Genomic DNA, 13,454 nt, shown 5'->3' with positions numbered 1-13,454 from the left:
AGCCACTGCGCCCGGCCATCTGTGGAAGACATCATTTGTGGAGGTCAGTAAGGCAGGAAGCCTGAACCTCTCCCAGGATGTGGCAACTCTCCCACCTGCTCAGCGGGCCTCCAAGTTCTCGCTGTTGGATCTGTCCTCTCCACCACAGCCAGAGTGACTTTTCTAAAACCCAAATATGGCCAGGCCACTCCCCTCCCTGATAGTTTTCAGTGGCTTCTCTTTGACATCAAGATAAAATACAAATGCCTTGAGGTGCCTCAAAAGGCCCCCAGGTCCGATCTCTTTTCACACTCTCCCCTTGAATCTTCTGCCTCAGCCATGGAAGTGTGGGCAGCTCCCCAAGCGCACCAGCTCTCCAACACCTCCAACTGTTTGCATACACCTGTGCCTGAAGTGCAATCTCTCCTTCTCCTCCTGACTAATGCCCACACTATTCTCTTGCCCTAATTCCATAGGGAACCATTCAATATATCTAATGTGTATCTTTCTATCTGTGTTCTGCTAAAATCTTTAAATCTTTATTCCTGGTTTTGTGTTCATGTATTTTTAATGTATATAAATAGTGCTGTGTCACATAGCACATTCTATTTCTTACTTTTTCCCACTCAGTGTTGGGTTTTGTTGGGTGTTTGTTTGTTTGTTTGTTTGTTTGTTTTGAGACAGGGTCTCGCTCTGATGCTCAGGCTGGAGTGCAGTGGCCCAATCACGACTCGCTGTAGCCTCAACCTACTGGGCTCAAACTATCATCCTGCCTCAGCCTCTCAGGTAGCTGGGACTACAGGCCTGTGCCACCATACGTGGCTAATTTTTTGATTTTGTAGAGACAGGGTTTTGCTACGTTGCCCAGGCTATGTTGTCCAGGTTCATGTTGCTGTGTTATCACCTGCTCAGTCACTTGGACCTCCCCCCAAATCCTACAGAGTAGGCACCTGCCCATGTCACCTGACTCTTCCCAAGCTTGATACTGATTGCCTCCAACTTCCTCACACTACAAATGACACTGCAGTGAACATCCTTGTCTAAGTGCTCTTGTCTATCTATATGACAATCTCTTTGGGAGAGGTTGCCTGTATTGTTCAGCTTCTGATTTTGCCCATCTAACAGGTGTAATGTGGTAGCTGGTTTTCTGTTTGTTTGTTTTCTGCCAGTGAACATTTTATTCAAGGTATGTGTGTGGAGAGTGGTCAGGGACAAAGGAGAGTGGGAATGGCCTTTGAAATAAAATAAAATGATTTAGGTGAAGAAACTCTAGGAAAGGGTCATTTTCTCCATTTAGATCTTTTTTTTTTTTTTTGAGATGGAATCTTGCTGTGTCACCCAGGCTGGAGTGCAGTGGCACCATCTCGGCTCACTGCAAGCTCCGCCTCCTGGGCTCATGCCATTCTCCTGCCTCAGCCTCCTGAGTAGCTGGGACTACAGGCACCCACCACCACACCCAGCTAATTTTTTGTATTTTTAGTAGGGACAGGGTTTCACCATGTTAGCCAAGATGGTCTCAATCTCCTGACTTTGTGATCCGCCTGCCTCGGCCTACCAAAGCGCTGGGATTACAGGCGTGAGCCACCGCGCCTGGCCTAGATCATTTTAAGAAAAAAAATGACAGATAAGGTTTCTGGTCTATGGAACTAACAAACAAGTAGACTATTAATATAATATCAGATATTAAATGCCCTGAAGACAATAAAATAAGGTAATGAGTTAGAAAGTGATGGGGAAAAGCCTTTAGATTGGATGATTGGAAGGAAGTAACATTTGAGCAGACATTGGAATGACGAACCAGGAAGAGGATTTTGTTGAAGAACATTTCAGGTAGCAATAGCTATTGTTTTAATTTTCGTTTCTCTGATTACTAATGAGTTAGAGCATCTCTTTATCTGGTTGTTCAAATTTTGGATTTCCTCTTGTCAATTGCCTGTTTATGTCCTTTGCCCATTTTCTTTTGAATTTATTACCTTTTTCTTCTTTATTTGAATATTTGCTGATATATTCTACATATAAACCCCTCACTGATTTTTTTTCTTTTCATTTTTTTTCTGTCTCTCTTTTTTTTTTCTTTTGACACAGGGTCTCACATTGTTGTCCAGGATGGTCTCAAGTGAACCTCCCACCTTGGCCTTCATGTGCCAGGCATTGTGCCAAGCATTCTACAGGCATGAGCCACCTTGCCCAGCCTGGTCTTACATTTTCCCTTTTTGGTTTTAGACATTGCAATACCTCTGGCATTCTTTCTATTCCTCAAACACGTCAGCTCCTCTGCCCTCAGGCCTTCATCCTTGCTCCTCTCTCTGCCTGTTATGCTCCTCCCAGATATTTGCACACAGGGATTTCTTCACATTAAGCTCTTAGATGTCACCTCTTCCCACATACTCCTCCTCTCGGCACACTCCATTACATCATCCTGTTTTGCTAGCGCCAAGGCCCTATCACTACGATCTGGTTCGCTCGTTGTTTTCTTGTCTATGTCTTCCTCCATCGCCCTGAGGATAAGCTCCGGCCAGTCTCAGTTAAACCTCAGCCCCTAGTGCAGTGCCTGGCACAGGGGAGGTCCTCAGGAAACATCAGTTGAATGAATGAGTAGATGTGCCCCAGTCATGGGCCACGGAGTGAGGAAAAGGCAAGGGTAAGAGTGGTGTGCTTCAAGTGACACTTCAAATTAGGACAAGTTAATATTTGTTGAGTTTTTACCATGTGCCAGGCATTGTGCCAAGCACTCTGTAAGGCTTATCTCGGCTGGGTGCAGTGGCTCACGCCTGTAATCCCAGCACTTTGGGAGGCCGAGGTGGGCGGATCACGAGGTCAGGAGATCGAGACCATCCTGGCTAACACAGTGAAACCCTGTCTCTACTAAAAATACAAAAAATTAGCCGAGTATGTGGCGGGCGCCTGTAGTCCCAACTACTTGGGAGGCTGAGGCAAGAGAATGGCGTGAACCCAGGAGGCGGAGCTTTCAGTGATCTGGGATCGCGCCACTGCACTCCAGCCTGGGTGACAGAGCGAGACTCTGTCATCCACAAAAAAAAAAAAAAAAAAAGCTTATCTCATTAGTCCTGATAATAATCCTATGAGGGCCGGGCGCGGTGGCTCACGCTTGTAATCCCAGCACTTTGGGAGGCTGAGGCGGGCGGATCACGAGGTCAGGAGATCGAGACCACAGTGAAACCCCGTCTCTACCAAAAATACAAAAAATTAGCCGGGCGTGGTGGCGGGCGCCTGTAGTCCCAGCTACTCGGAGAGGCTGAGGCAGGAGAATGGCGTGAACCCGGGAGGAGGAGCTTGCAGTGAGCCGAGATTGCGCCACTGCACTCCAGCCTGGGCGGCAGAGCAAGACTCCGTCTCAAAAAAACAAAAAAATCCTATGAGGCAGGTATTTCTATTTATGAGATAAGGAAAGCAAGGTAGAGAGATAAAGGAAGCTGCCCAAAGGTCTCCTTTATCCCAGTTAGAAAACGGGCTGAGAAGAAACCAGGACCCAGGGGGATCAGCTCCTGAGATGAAGCTCTTAGCCACCACACATACTGCCTCTCAAGGGGAGGAGGAAGGGGGAGAATGGCTTCGGCCAGAATAGAGCACCCTTAGAATCCGAGAAGTGGGGTCCTCCCAGGGGAGCAGGTGAGGGTGGGGAGCAGGGAGGGGAATGCTCTCCCCTATATGAGGCCGGTGAGGCCCAGAAAGGGTTAGTGACCAGGCCCCAAACGGGCAAGCCAAGCTCCCCAAGCTGCGGCAATTCCACCGTCTCCTTCCACTTTCACTGGGCAGAGACCGCGTGGCGCGCATTGGGCTGGGCGTGATCCTGAACCTGGCGAAGGAGCGCGAACCCGTTGAGCTGGCGCGGAGCGTGGCAGGCATCTTGGAGCACATGTTCAAGCACTCGGAGGAGACGTGCCAGAGGCTGGTGGCGGCCGGCGGCCTGGACGCGGTGCTGTATTGGTGCCGCCGCACTGACCCCGCGCTGCTGCGCCACTGCGCGCTGGCGCTGGGCAACTGCGCGCTGCACGGGGGCCAGGCGGTGCAGCGGCGCATGGTGGAGAAGCGCGCAGCCGAGTGGCTCTTCCCGCTCGCCTTCTCCAAGGAGGACGAGCTGCTTCGGCTGCACGCCTGCCTCGCAGTAGCGGTGTTGGCGACTAACAAGGAAGTGGAGCGCGAGGTGGAGCGCTCGGGCACGCTGGCGCTCGTGGAGCCGCTTGTGGCCTCGCTGGACCCTGGCCGCTTCGCCCGCTGTCTGGTGGACGCTAGCGACACAAGCCAGGGCCGCGGGCCCGACGACCTGCAGCGCCTCGTACCGCTGCTCGACTCTAACCGCTTGGAGGCGCAGTGCATCGGAGCTTTCTACCTCTGCGCCGAGGCTGCCATCAAAAGCCTGCAAGGCAAGACTAAGGTGGGTGCAGATGTGGGTTGGGTGGATCAGGGGTTTGAGAGCCTTTGGGAAGGTTTCCCAGAGGAAGTCACATTCAACCGGGTCTTGAAATACACATTAGAATTAGGTGAAGCAAGACAAAGGAGGAGGGGGCCAATCATTTTGGCCTTGAAGGCAAGACCCGAAGTTTGGACTTGGTTTTGGGGGCAAGAGGAAGACACTAAGAAGATTTTAAGCAAGAGGACACTTGTGTTTTACAAAGATCATCCTAGCTGCTGTGTGGAATGGGGCTTGGCAAGGGTGAGGATGGAGGCAAGGCAACCCAATAAAAAACTATGACTTGCAGGGGTGGGCGTTGGGGGAAGGGGGAGACAGGGATGCCAGTGGCAGAGAGCAGATTCAAGGGATGTTTAAGAGATGGAGTTAGCACTTGGTGGCTGGGAGAAGGAGAGAGAGGGGCTGAGGATGACTCCTGGCCCTGAACGTAGGCAATGAATAAGGTGAACTGGGTGAGAGACAAGTGGAAGTGGGGAAGGGGAAGAAAGTGACTTCTGCAGGACATATGGAGTTTGAGATGCCTGAGAGATGCCCAGCTGGGGAGCTTCAGTGGGTAGTGTAGACTTTTGTGTCTGAAGTCAAGATGGCTGTTAGAGACAGAGGCCTGGGGCTTGGGACAGGACATCAGTGTGTCAGCCAGATAACCCCCATCAGAGTCCCAAGGGGTCCTCATGTCCAGGGTCTAATCCACCAATGACCTTTGCCCACTGCTTTAACTTGCTGTGTGACCTTGAGCACCTGGCATCCCCTCTCTAGGCCTCTATCTGGGCCTCATTTTTATCCTCTGGAAAATTCAATGAATTGGACCACAGCAGCAGTTCTTACCCTGGGTGTGGGATAGTTTTAGCACCACAAGTTTGTGGATTGTACTTTTTGGAAACAGAGTTCTACTATATTGCCTAGGCTGGCATCAAACTCTCAGGCTCCAAGCCATCCTCTCTGCCTCAGCCTCCCAAGTAGCTGGGACTACAAGCACACACCACATCGCCCAGCTGGGCTTTGTTTTTAAAATATTACAGGTTGAAGATTCTCCCTACAATGTCACTCTCTCTTCTTTGCATTTTTCTGTGGATACTTGGAGGTTGGTGATAGCTGGTGCACAGAGATGTGGTGCATACCCCATGGCCCACCTTGTCTGTACCCCAGCTGTCATCTGGGGGTGCTCAAAGGAGTGTGTCTTACAGATGATTTTCACCCATCGTGTGTGTCCCTACAGATCAAAAAGAGACTGCTGGCTGGGTGAGGTGGTTAATGCCTGTAATCCCAGCACTTTGGGAGGCCGAGGCAGGTGGATCACTTGAGGTCAGGAGTTCAAGACCAGCCTGGACAACATGGTGAAACTCTGTCTCTACTAAAAATACAAAAATCAGCTGGGCATGGTGGCAGGTGCCTGTAATCCCAGCTACTCGGGAGGCTGAGGCAGAAGAATCACAAGAACCTGGGAGGCAGAGGTTACAGTGAGCCAGAATCGCACCACTGCACTCCAGCCTGGGCTACAAAGTGAGGCTCCATCTCAAAAAAGAAAAAGAAAAAGGAGGCTGCTATGTTAGGGGGGTCTCTGGGGCCTCTTTCAACATCCAGTGTTCTAGGAACTTCTGGTTCTTCTCTCTGCACTCCAGAGCTGGGTCAGGGAGAGGCAGGTCATTCTGCTTAGGGAAAAGGGTCTTAAAGGAAGTAGGGAGTGAAGACCCCAAGGATTGGATCTGGGCCGCAACCATGATCACCAGCCTGTCACCCCTTTCCCATTGAGGCCAAGTGAGTGTAGTTCAACAAAGACATCTCGAGTCCAACTCTGTCCTTCATAGTGCCAGATGCAGGTTTCCAGTAGTGACTAAGACATGTCCTCAGCTTATACTCCAGTGGAAGTTGCATTGTCAAGCAATGACAGTGGCATTCAGAGTGTGGTATAAGTCCTCGTTGGAGGTGTGGGCCAGGATGTGGGGGAATCACAGCAGGCTGCATGAAGGAGGTGCCAATCAATTTGGATTCTGGTGGATGAGTAGGGTTTCCGTGGAGTGGGAGGATTCCCATGAGCAGACTGGAAGAACTAAGGGTTTGGAAACATAGTGGGCCAAGACCCAAAGGTGTGAAAGCCTTGGAATGTGTGCGTGTGCGTGTGTGTGTGAAGTGTTAGTGGAAGGCGAGGTGAACTGGGAGTGATGGGCAGCTGCACTGTGCCCTGCCTGGCGCTATGCTGAGAGCTCAACTTTATTCCAGGGCCGGTGGATGCTGTAGAAGGGATATAAAGGAAGGATAGGCCCCTCCGCCCCCAACCCATCCGAGTCAGGACCTGGTCAAGAATTGAGAGAACTTCAGGAGGGGGAATCCGCAGGGCCCCATGACTTAGTGGCTGAAGGCGGGGCCAGGGCAGATGGAGGAACTTTGAGTTGTGAGAAGAGACAAGGAGAGGGACTGGGCACGTGTGGGGGCACCTGGAGAGGTGGTGGAACCTACAGCCCTCCCCTCACTCCCTCCCTAGGTGTTCAGCGACATCGGCGCTATCCAGAGCCTGAAACGCCTGGTTTCCTACTCCACCAATGGCACTAAGTCGGCGCTGGCCAAGCGCGCGCTGCGCCTGCTGGGCGAGGAGGTGCCACGGCCCATCCTGCCCTCCGTGCCCAGCTGGAAGGAGGCCGAGGTCCAGACGTGGCTGCAGCAGATCGGTTTCTCCAAGTACTGCGAGAACTTCCGGGTAGAGTCGCGGGGGGTACGCCTCCCCGGAGTCAGAGCTGGCGCCCTGTGCACAGGGACTGCCTTCCCTCCCGGCCTCGCACCCCCGTGGCGCCGGGGTGGCTTTTGGGGGCGGGAAGCCTGTACGCAGCCACCGTTGCGGTCACTCGGCTCTGATCTAGGTCCCATCCGCCTCCTCCACGCCATCTCCAGTTCCTTCCCTTGCATCTTGTGCTCGAGGTCCGAGGGCGGAGTAGCAGAGCCCTTCCTGACACCCGATTCCTCCCCCAGGAGCAGCAGGTGGATGGCGACCTGCTCCTGCGGCTCACGGAGGAGGAACTCCAGACCGACCTGGGCATGAAATCGGGCATCACCCGCAAGAGGTACGCAGCCTCCTGCCCGCCGGACCCCAGCTAGGTCTAAATAAGCGCCCCCTCGCCCGCAGCCCGTCCGAGTCTGGACCTCAGCGTCTTCTCCTCCGTGGGGTGCAGGTTCTTTAGGGAGCTCACGGAGCTCAAGACCTTCGCCAACTATTCTACGTGCGACCGCAGCAACCTGGCCGACTGGCTGGGCAGCCTGGACCCGCGCTTCCGCCAGTACACCTACGGCCTGGTCAGCTGTGGCCTGGACCGCTCCCTGCTGCACCGCGTGTCTGACCAGCAGCTGCTGGAAGACTGCGGCATCCACCTGGGCGTGCACCGCGCCCGCATCCTCACGGCGGCCAGAGGTCAGCCCGCCCGCCCGGGACCCCGCCCCAGCCCCAGCCCCAGCCCCAGCCCCGGCCGCGGCCGCGGCCCCGGAAGGGTGAGGGGAGACACGGGGCGGAGCCTTCCAGCCTCACCGTGGATTGATTGATCACAAACATGGGTCACACTGGGCCCTGAGGATGTAAAGATGAATACGTTGCACTTTGCCTCAAGAAGTTCCCAGTCTGAGGTGGGTAGGCGGTGGGAGGAAGGAGGGTATTAAACAGGCAGGCGGCCCCGGCAGGAAGCTACCCAGGTGGACTCCAGTGGGAGCACAGAGGAAGCTCAGCCCACCCCATCCACCCAGGTCTAGATTTCAGAGAAGACAGGATGCCTGACCATGTCTTGAGAGATGCACTGGCAGGGAGGGGTGGCAACAGGAAGGGCAGCCCAGGCAGAGGCAGCGGCCGATGGAGAGTCCATGCAGTGGGGTGTAGGCGGGAAGGGTGTGCGTGTGTGTGTTATCCTATTGGCCAACAGCTTACAAAATTTGGGTCTAGAGGTGGTTTAGAGTGAATTCTAGGCCTGTAGCCACCCTCCTTATTTACTAATTTATTTTAACTTACTAATTTACTACTTAGCTAATCTTTATTGTCAATTACAGGGTACTCTTTTTGGTTTTTAAGATACTATCCCATCAATCTCTACATTGATGCTATGCAATGAGTGTTCAGTTTTTAAAATCAGCCTTAAAGAACTCTTGAAAGAATAAAAAGAGGAGTAAGTGTCCAGTTTGAGGGCCGGGCACCGTGGCTCATGCCTGTAATTCTAGGACTTTGGGAGGCCAAGGCAGGCGGATCGCTCAAGTCCAGGAGTTTGAGACCAACCTGGGCAACACGGTGAAAGCCCGTCTCTACTAAAAGCACAAAAAAATACAAAAAATTAGCTGGGTGTGGTGGCGCATACCTGTAGTCCCAGCTACTTGGGAGGCTGAGGTGGGAGGATCAGCTGAGCCCAGGAAGTTAAGGCTGCAGTGAACTGTGATCAGGTCACTACACTCCATCCAGCCTGGGCAGCAGGAGTGAGACCCTATCTCAAAAAAGAAAAAAAGTATCAGTCTGAGGAGTTCTGAAAGACATCTGTGTGACCCCCACCCCCACCCCCACCATCATCATTAAAGATATAGAATATTTCCATCATGGGTGTTCCTTTTAAAGATAATGAAACTAACATTTAAAGAATTCAAATACATTTCCCACGGTCATAAAAGTCATTAGATGGCAAAACTGGGACTTGAGCCCTTGTCTTTCTGCTTCATAAACAAACAAATGTTGTCTATGAGGGTTATGTCTAAATATTATAAGAAGATGAATTCTTTTCATTTTATCCTTTCATTCAGCAATTACAGACTAAGCACCCACAAGACACAAGGGACCGAGCTTTGGCTGCATTCTAATGCTTCAACCAAAGCAGGTTGGCTTTTATTATTTTTACATTGCAGCTCCCATTAAAACTTCAAGATTTCATTTTTATTTTAATTAATTAATTTGAGACAAGGTCTCATTCCCTCACCCAGGCTGGAGTGCACTAGCGCAGTCACAACCCACTGAAGCCTCAGTCTCCCGGGCTCAAGTGATTCTCCCACCTCATCTCCCAAGTAGCTGGGACCACAGGTGTGCAACACCACACCCAACTAATTTTTATATTTTTTGTAGAGACAGGGTTTCACCATGTTGCCCAGGCTGTTCTCAAACTCCTGGCCTCAAGCAATTCTCCCAACTTAGCCTCCCAAAGTGTTGAGATTGTGGGCATGGGCCACCGCACCTGGTGCAGGATTTCATTTTTAAACAACAGGAAAATCTTAGGGCAAAAATAGTTTACAAAAAATAGTTTGTATAGTGAGTAGGGAGCTATGCATAGTTTTTAAGTGGGAGGAGTGACATGCTTAGATTTGGGTTTTAGAAAGATGTTCTGGTAGCTGTGGCATATGGACTACACTGGGCAATTATTTTCTTTTCTTTTCTTTTTTCTTTTTTTTTTTTTAGACAGAGTCTCACTCTGTCACCCAGGCTAGAGTGCGGTGGTGCATTCTTGGCTCACTGCAACCTCTGCCTCCTGGGTTCAAGTGATTCTCGTGCCTCAGCCTCCCGAGTAGCTGGATTACAGACATGTGCCACCATGCCTGGATAATTTTTTGTATTTTTTGTGAAGACGGGGTTTCACCATATTGGCCAGGCTGGTCTCGAACTCCTGGCCTCAAGTGATCCACCCACCTGGGCCCCCCGAAGTGCTGGGATTACAGGTGTGGGCCACCGCGCCCGGCCTAGACTGGGCAATCCTAGCTGGGTTTGGGGAGGCCATTGAGGAGGCTGGCATTGAGCCAGGGAAGGGCCCAGAGGCTGGAGTCCGGGATATTTAGTGGGTAGAATCCCCAGAATGCGGTGCCTGGCGCTTGGCACTGAGCATGGCTCCAGAGGAGCAGAGTGCTGTCTGTTTTACTCACTGCTGAATCTCAAGGACTGAAGATAGTCCTGGCACACAGCAAGCGCTTAGGAAGTATTTGTTGAATAAATTAAATGGGAGGCAGGAGTTGAGGCTGATACCCAGGTGTCTGGCTTTGGTGGGAAATAGGGAAGAAGGAATGAGGGGGAGATTCGGGGTGTGTTGAATTTGGAGTGATTGTGGGCAGCTGGCTGTGCAGGTCCAGAGAGAGGTCAGGGCTGGAAGTGCATGCATATCAATGTCCCTAGAACACAGTGCCTGCCTCCTAAGAGGAACCCAACAATAACATGACCTTCCTTCTGTAGGCCCCATTGCTCCTTTTTGGGGCAGGCCACCCTTCCCAGGCTGGGCTGAGAGGGCTGGGTGGACTGGGGACTAAGTCCACAAGGGATGATATACCTGACAGTGAGTGATGCGGAGGGGCCACCCTCACCATGCTGCCTATTGCCCACTTCAGAAATGCTACACTCCCCGCTGCCCTGTACTGGTGGCAAACCCAGTGGGGACACTCCAGATGTCTTCATCAGCTACCGCCGGAACTCAGGTTCCCAGCTGGCCAGGTGAGGAGGGGCGGGCAGGCAGCGGCGGGGCATGGGGACAAGGCTGTGGCACTGACACAGGACCTACTTGCAGCCTCCTGAAGGTGCACCTGCAGCTGCATGGCTTCAGTGTCTTCATTGATGTGGAGAAGCTGGAAGCAGGCAAGTTCGAGGACAAACTCATCCAGAGTGTCATGGGTGCCCGCAACTTTGTGCTGGTGCTGTCACCTGGAGCACTGGACAAGTGCATGCAAGACCATGACTGCAAGGATTGGGTGCATAAGGTAAGTGCCCGTCTATGCCTCTGCGGTCCCAGCATTGGCCCGTGGTCCAGAAGATAGGGTCGTCTTCTATTCCTTCTTGTCTGCACATCGCAGCACACTTAGCCCTGAAGCACCTCCTTGGCCCAGCTGGAAGTCAGGAACCACAGCTCTGACTGTAATAGGACTTTAGCAAACCACAAGGGACAAGAGACTAGGCTTTGGCTCTCTGAGCCTCAGTTTTCTTATCTGCACAATGGGGTAACTTACCTGTTCCACTCACCTTGTAGAACTGTTGTGAGGATCAGAGAGAGATAAAAATGCTTTGAAAAATAACTTCCGTGAGAGACAGGAGAGCATAGCGACAGGCAGAATGGAATAGTTGTTGAGAGCTCAAAACTGAGAGTTTGAATCCTGGCTCTGGCCTCGGGCAAGTTACTTAACCCCAATAAGCTTCGTATTTATTACTGGAAAGAGGGTATAATAATAGTATCTAACTCCCTAGGACATTGTTATAAGGATTAAAAAACCTAAAATTTGTGAAGTGCTTAGCAGAATGGCTGGCACATAGTAACTGCTCAATAATGGTAGCAATTATTATTATTAATGTAATTATTATAACTACTATATCTGTTTAATTCATCATTGTATTTTCAGTGCCTGACACATTGTAGGAACTTATTGAATACTAACAGAATGCATGGATGGATAGATCCATATTGCATCTTCAGGTTATTAATCATTGATCGGTCAGTAGGAATTGGAGTTGGGGCTGAGGGATGCAGTAGTCATCTGAGAGACAGGATGAGACAAGCAGTCAACTCAGAGACAAGAATATGCCCACGGGGCCGGGCACAGTGGTTCACACCTGTAATCCCAGCACTTTGGGAGGCTGAGGCAGGAGGATCACTTGAGGTCAGGAGTTCGAGACCAGCCTGGGCAACATGGTAAAACCTTGTCTCTACTAAAAAAATACAAAAATTAGCCGGGCATGGTGGCACACACCTATAATCCCAGCTACTCAGGAGACTGAGGCAGGGGAATCGCTTGGGCCCAGAAGGCGGAGATCGCACCACTGCACTCCAGCTTGGGCAACAGAGTGGGACCCTGTCTCAAAATGACTAGATCGCATACAAGTTGGTGTAAATGCTGAGCCAGGTAAGCAAACCTCTTGCTTGCCACGGGGGTTTGGAGAAGGGAGAGGGCATCAAGGTGTCAACAAAAAGAGTCAAACTCTATGAGCGACCATGGCCCGTGACACAGCCCTCAGGAGACCCTGAGAACACGCGCCCAAAGTGGTCAGGGCACAGTCTGGTTTTATACATTTTTGGAAGACACGAGACATCAATCAATACATTTAAGATGTACATTGGTTTGGTTCAGAAAGGCAGGACAGCTCAAAGCAGGGGCTTCCAGGCTATAGATAAATTTTAAATTTTTCTGGTTGATAATTAGTTGAGTTTATCTGAAGACCTGGGATCAATAGAAAGGAAATGTTTAGGTTAAGATAAAGGGTTGTGGAGACCAAGCTTTACTGTGCAGAGGAAGTTCTCAGGGCAGACTTCAGAGGGAGTAGGTTATAAAATGTTTCTTATCAGACTTAAAAGGGTGCCTGGCTCTTTGTTGATTATCTCCTGAGTCTAGAAAGAAAAAGAAAAAAATGGGGGGAAGGGGATTCTCTATAGAATGTGGCTTTTCCCCACAAGAGACAAACTTGTGGAGCAATTTCAAGATATGGCAGGGAAATATATTTGGGGTTAAAATATTTTTATTTCAGCCAGGCGCGGTGGCTCACGCTTGTAATCCCAGCACTTTGGGAGGCTGAGGCGGGCGGATCATGAGGTCAGGAGATCGAGACCATGGTGAAACCCCGTCTCTATTAAAAATACAAAAAAAATTAGCCGGGCATGGTGGCGGACGCCTGTAGTCCCAGCTACTCGGAGAGGCTGAGGCAGGAGAATGGCGTGAACCCGGGAGGTGGAGCTTGCAGTGAGCCGAGATTGCGCCACTGCACTCCAGCCTGGGCCACAGAGCGAGACTCCGGCCCCCCAAAAAAAAAAAAAAAAAAAAAAGTCTGGGTAAGTGGAAGAGAACGCATGCCAGGCCATGGTAACAGCATGAACAAAGGAATAAAGGTAGGGAGGAGAACAGTGCTGAAAGCCCACATACATCTTGGGTACTGCTTTCTCCATATCACAGATGAAGAAACTGAGGCTCAGAAAAGTAGAATAATTTTCCCCTGGCTGCACTACTAATGTAGAAGTCAGAAAAGCTAGGCTTCAAATTCCATCTATCTGACTCCAAAGCTCATCACTTTCCCAAGATCCACACCGCATTCTATGGCACAGATCTGAGGGGGTGTGAGGGGAGGTGATGGGGTAGCGCT

General features: G+C 51.1%; 1 protein-coding gene across 4 annotated transcripts in view; it reads left to right on the top strand.

The window, feature by feature from the left end:
- SARM1 (sterile alpha and TIR motif containing 1) overlaps positions 1 to 13,454 on the top strand; it is a 36,652-nt gene that overhangs the window by 7,693 nt on the left and 15,505 nt on the right. For 3 of the 4 annotated variants that reach the window (XM_032163218.2, XM_032163216.2, XM_032163219.2), the window contains exons 2-7: positions 3,757 to 4,375; positions 6,891 to 7,118; positions 7,373 to 7,464; positions 7,573 to 7,808; positions 10,727 to 10,829; positions 10,903 to 11,092. In XM_032163218.2, the coding sequence (XP_032019109.1) occupies positions 3,757 to 4,375; positions 6,891 to 7,118; positions 7,373 to 7,464; positions 7,573 to 7,808; positions 10,727 to 10,829; positions 10,903 to 11,092 (1,468 nt within the window). The remainder of the gene's footprint in view (positions 1 to 3,756; positions 4,376 to 6,890; positions 7,119 to 7,372; positions 7,465 to 7,572; positions 7,809 to 10,726; positions 10,830 to 10,902; positions 11,093 to 13,454) is intronic. The other variant, XM_032163217.2, reaches the window with a different exon arrangement.

Source organism: Hylobates moloch, unplaced genomic scaffold (assembly GCF_009828535.3).
Source record: "Hylobates moloch isolate HMO894 unplaced genomic scaffold, HMol_V3 SCAFFOLD_10, whole genome shotgun sequence".
Classification (NCBI taxonomy): domain Eukaryota; kingdom Metazoa; phylum Chordata; class Mammalia; order Primates; family Hylobatidae; genus Hylobates; species Hylobates moloch.
Note: the sequence above shows the minus strand (reverse complement) of the source record. Positions and strands in the feature narration are given on the sequence as shown.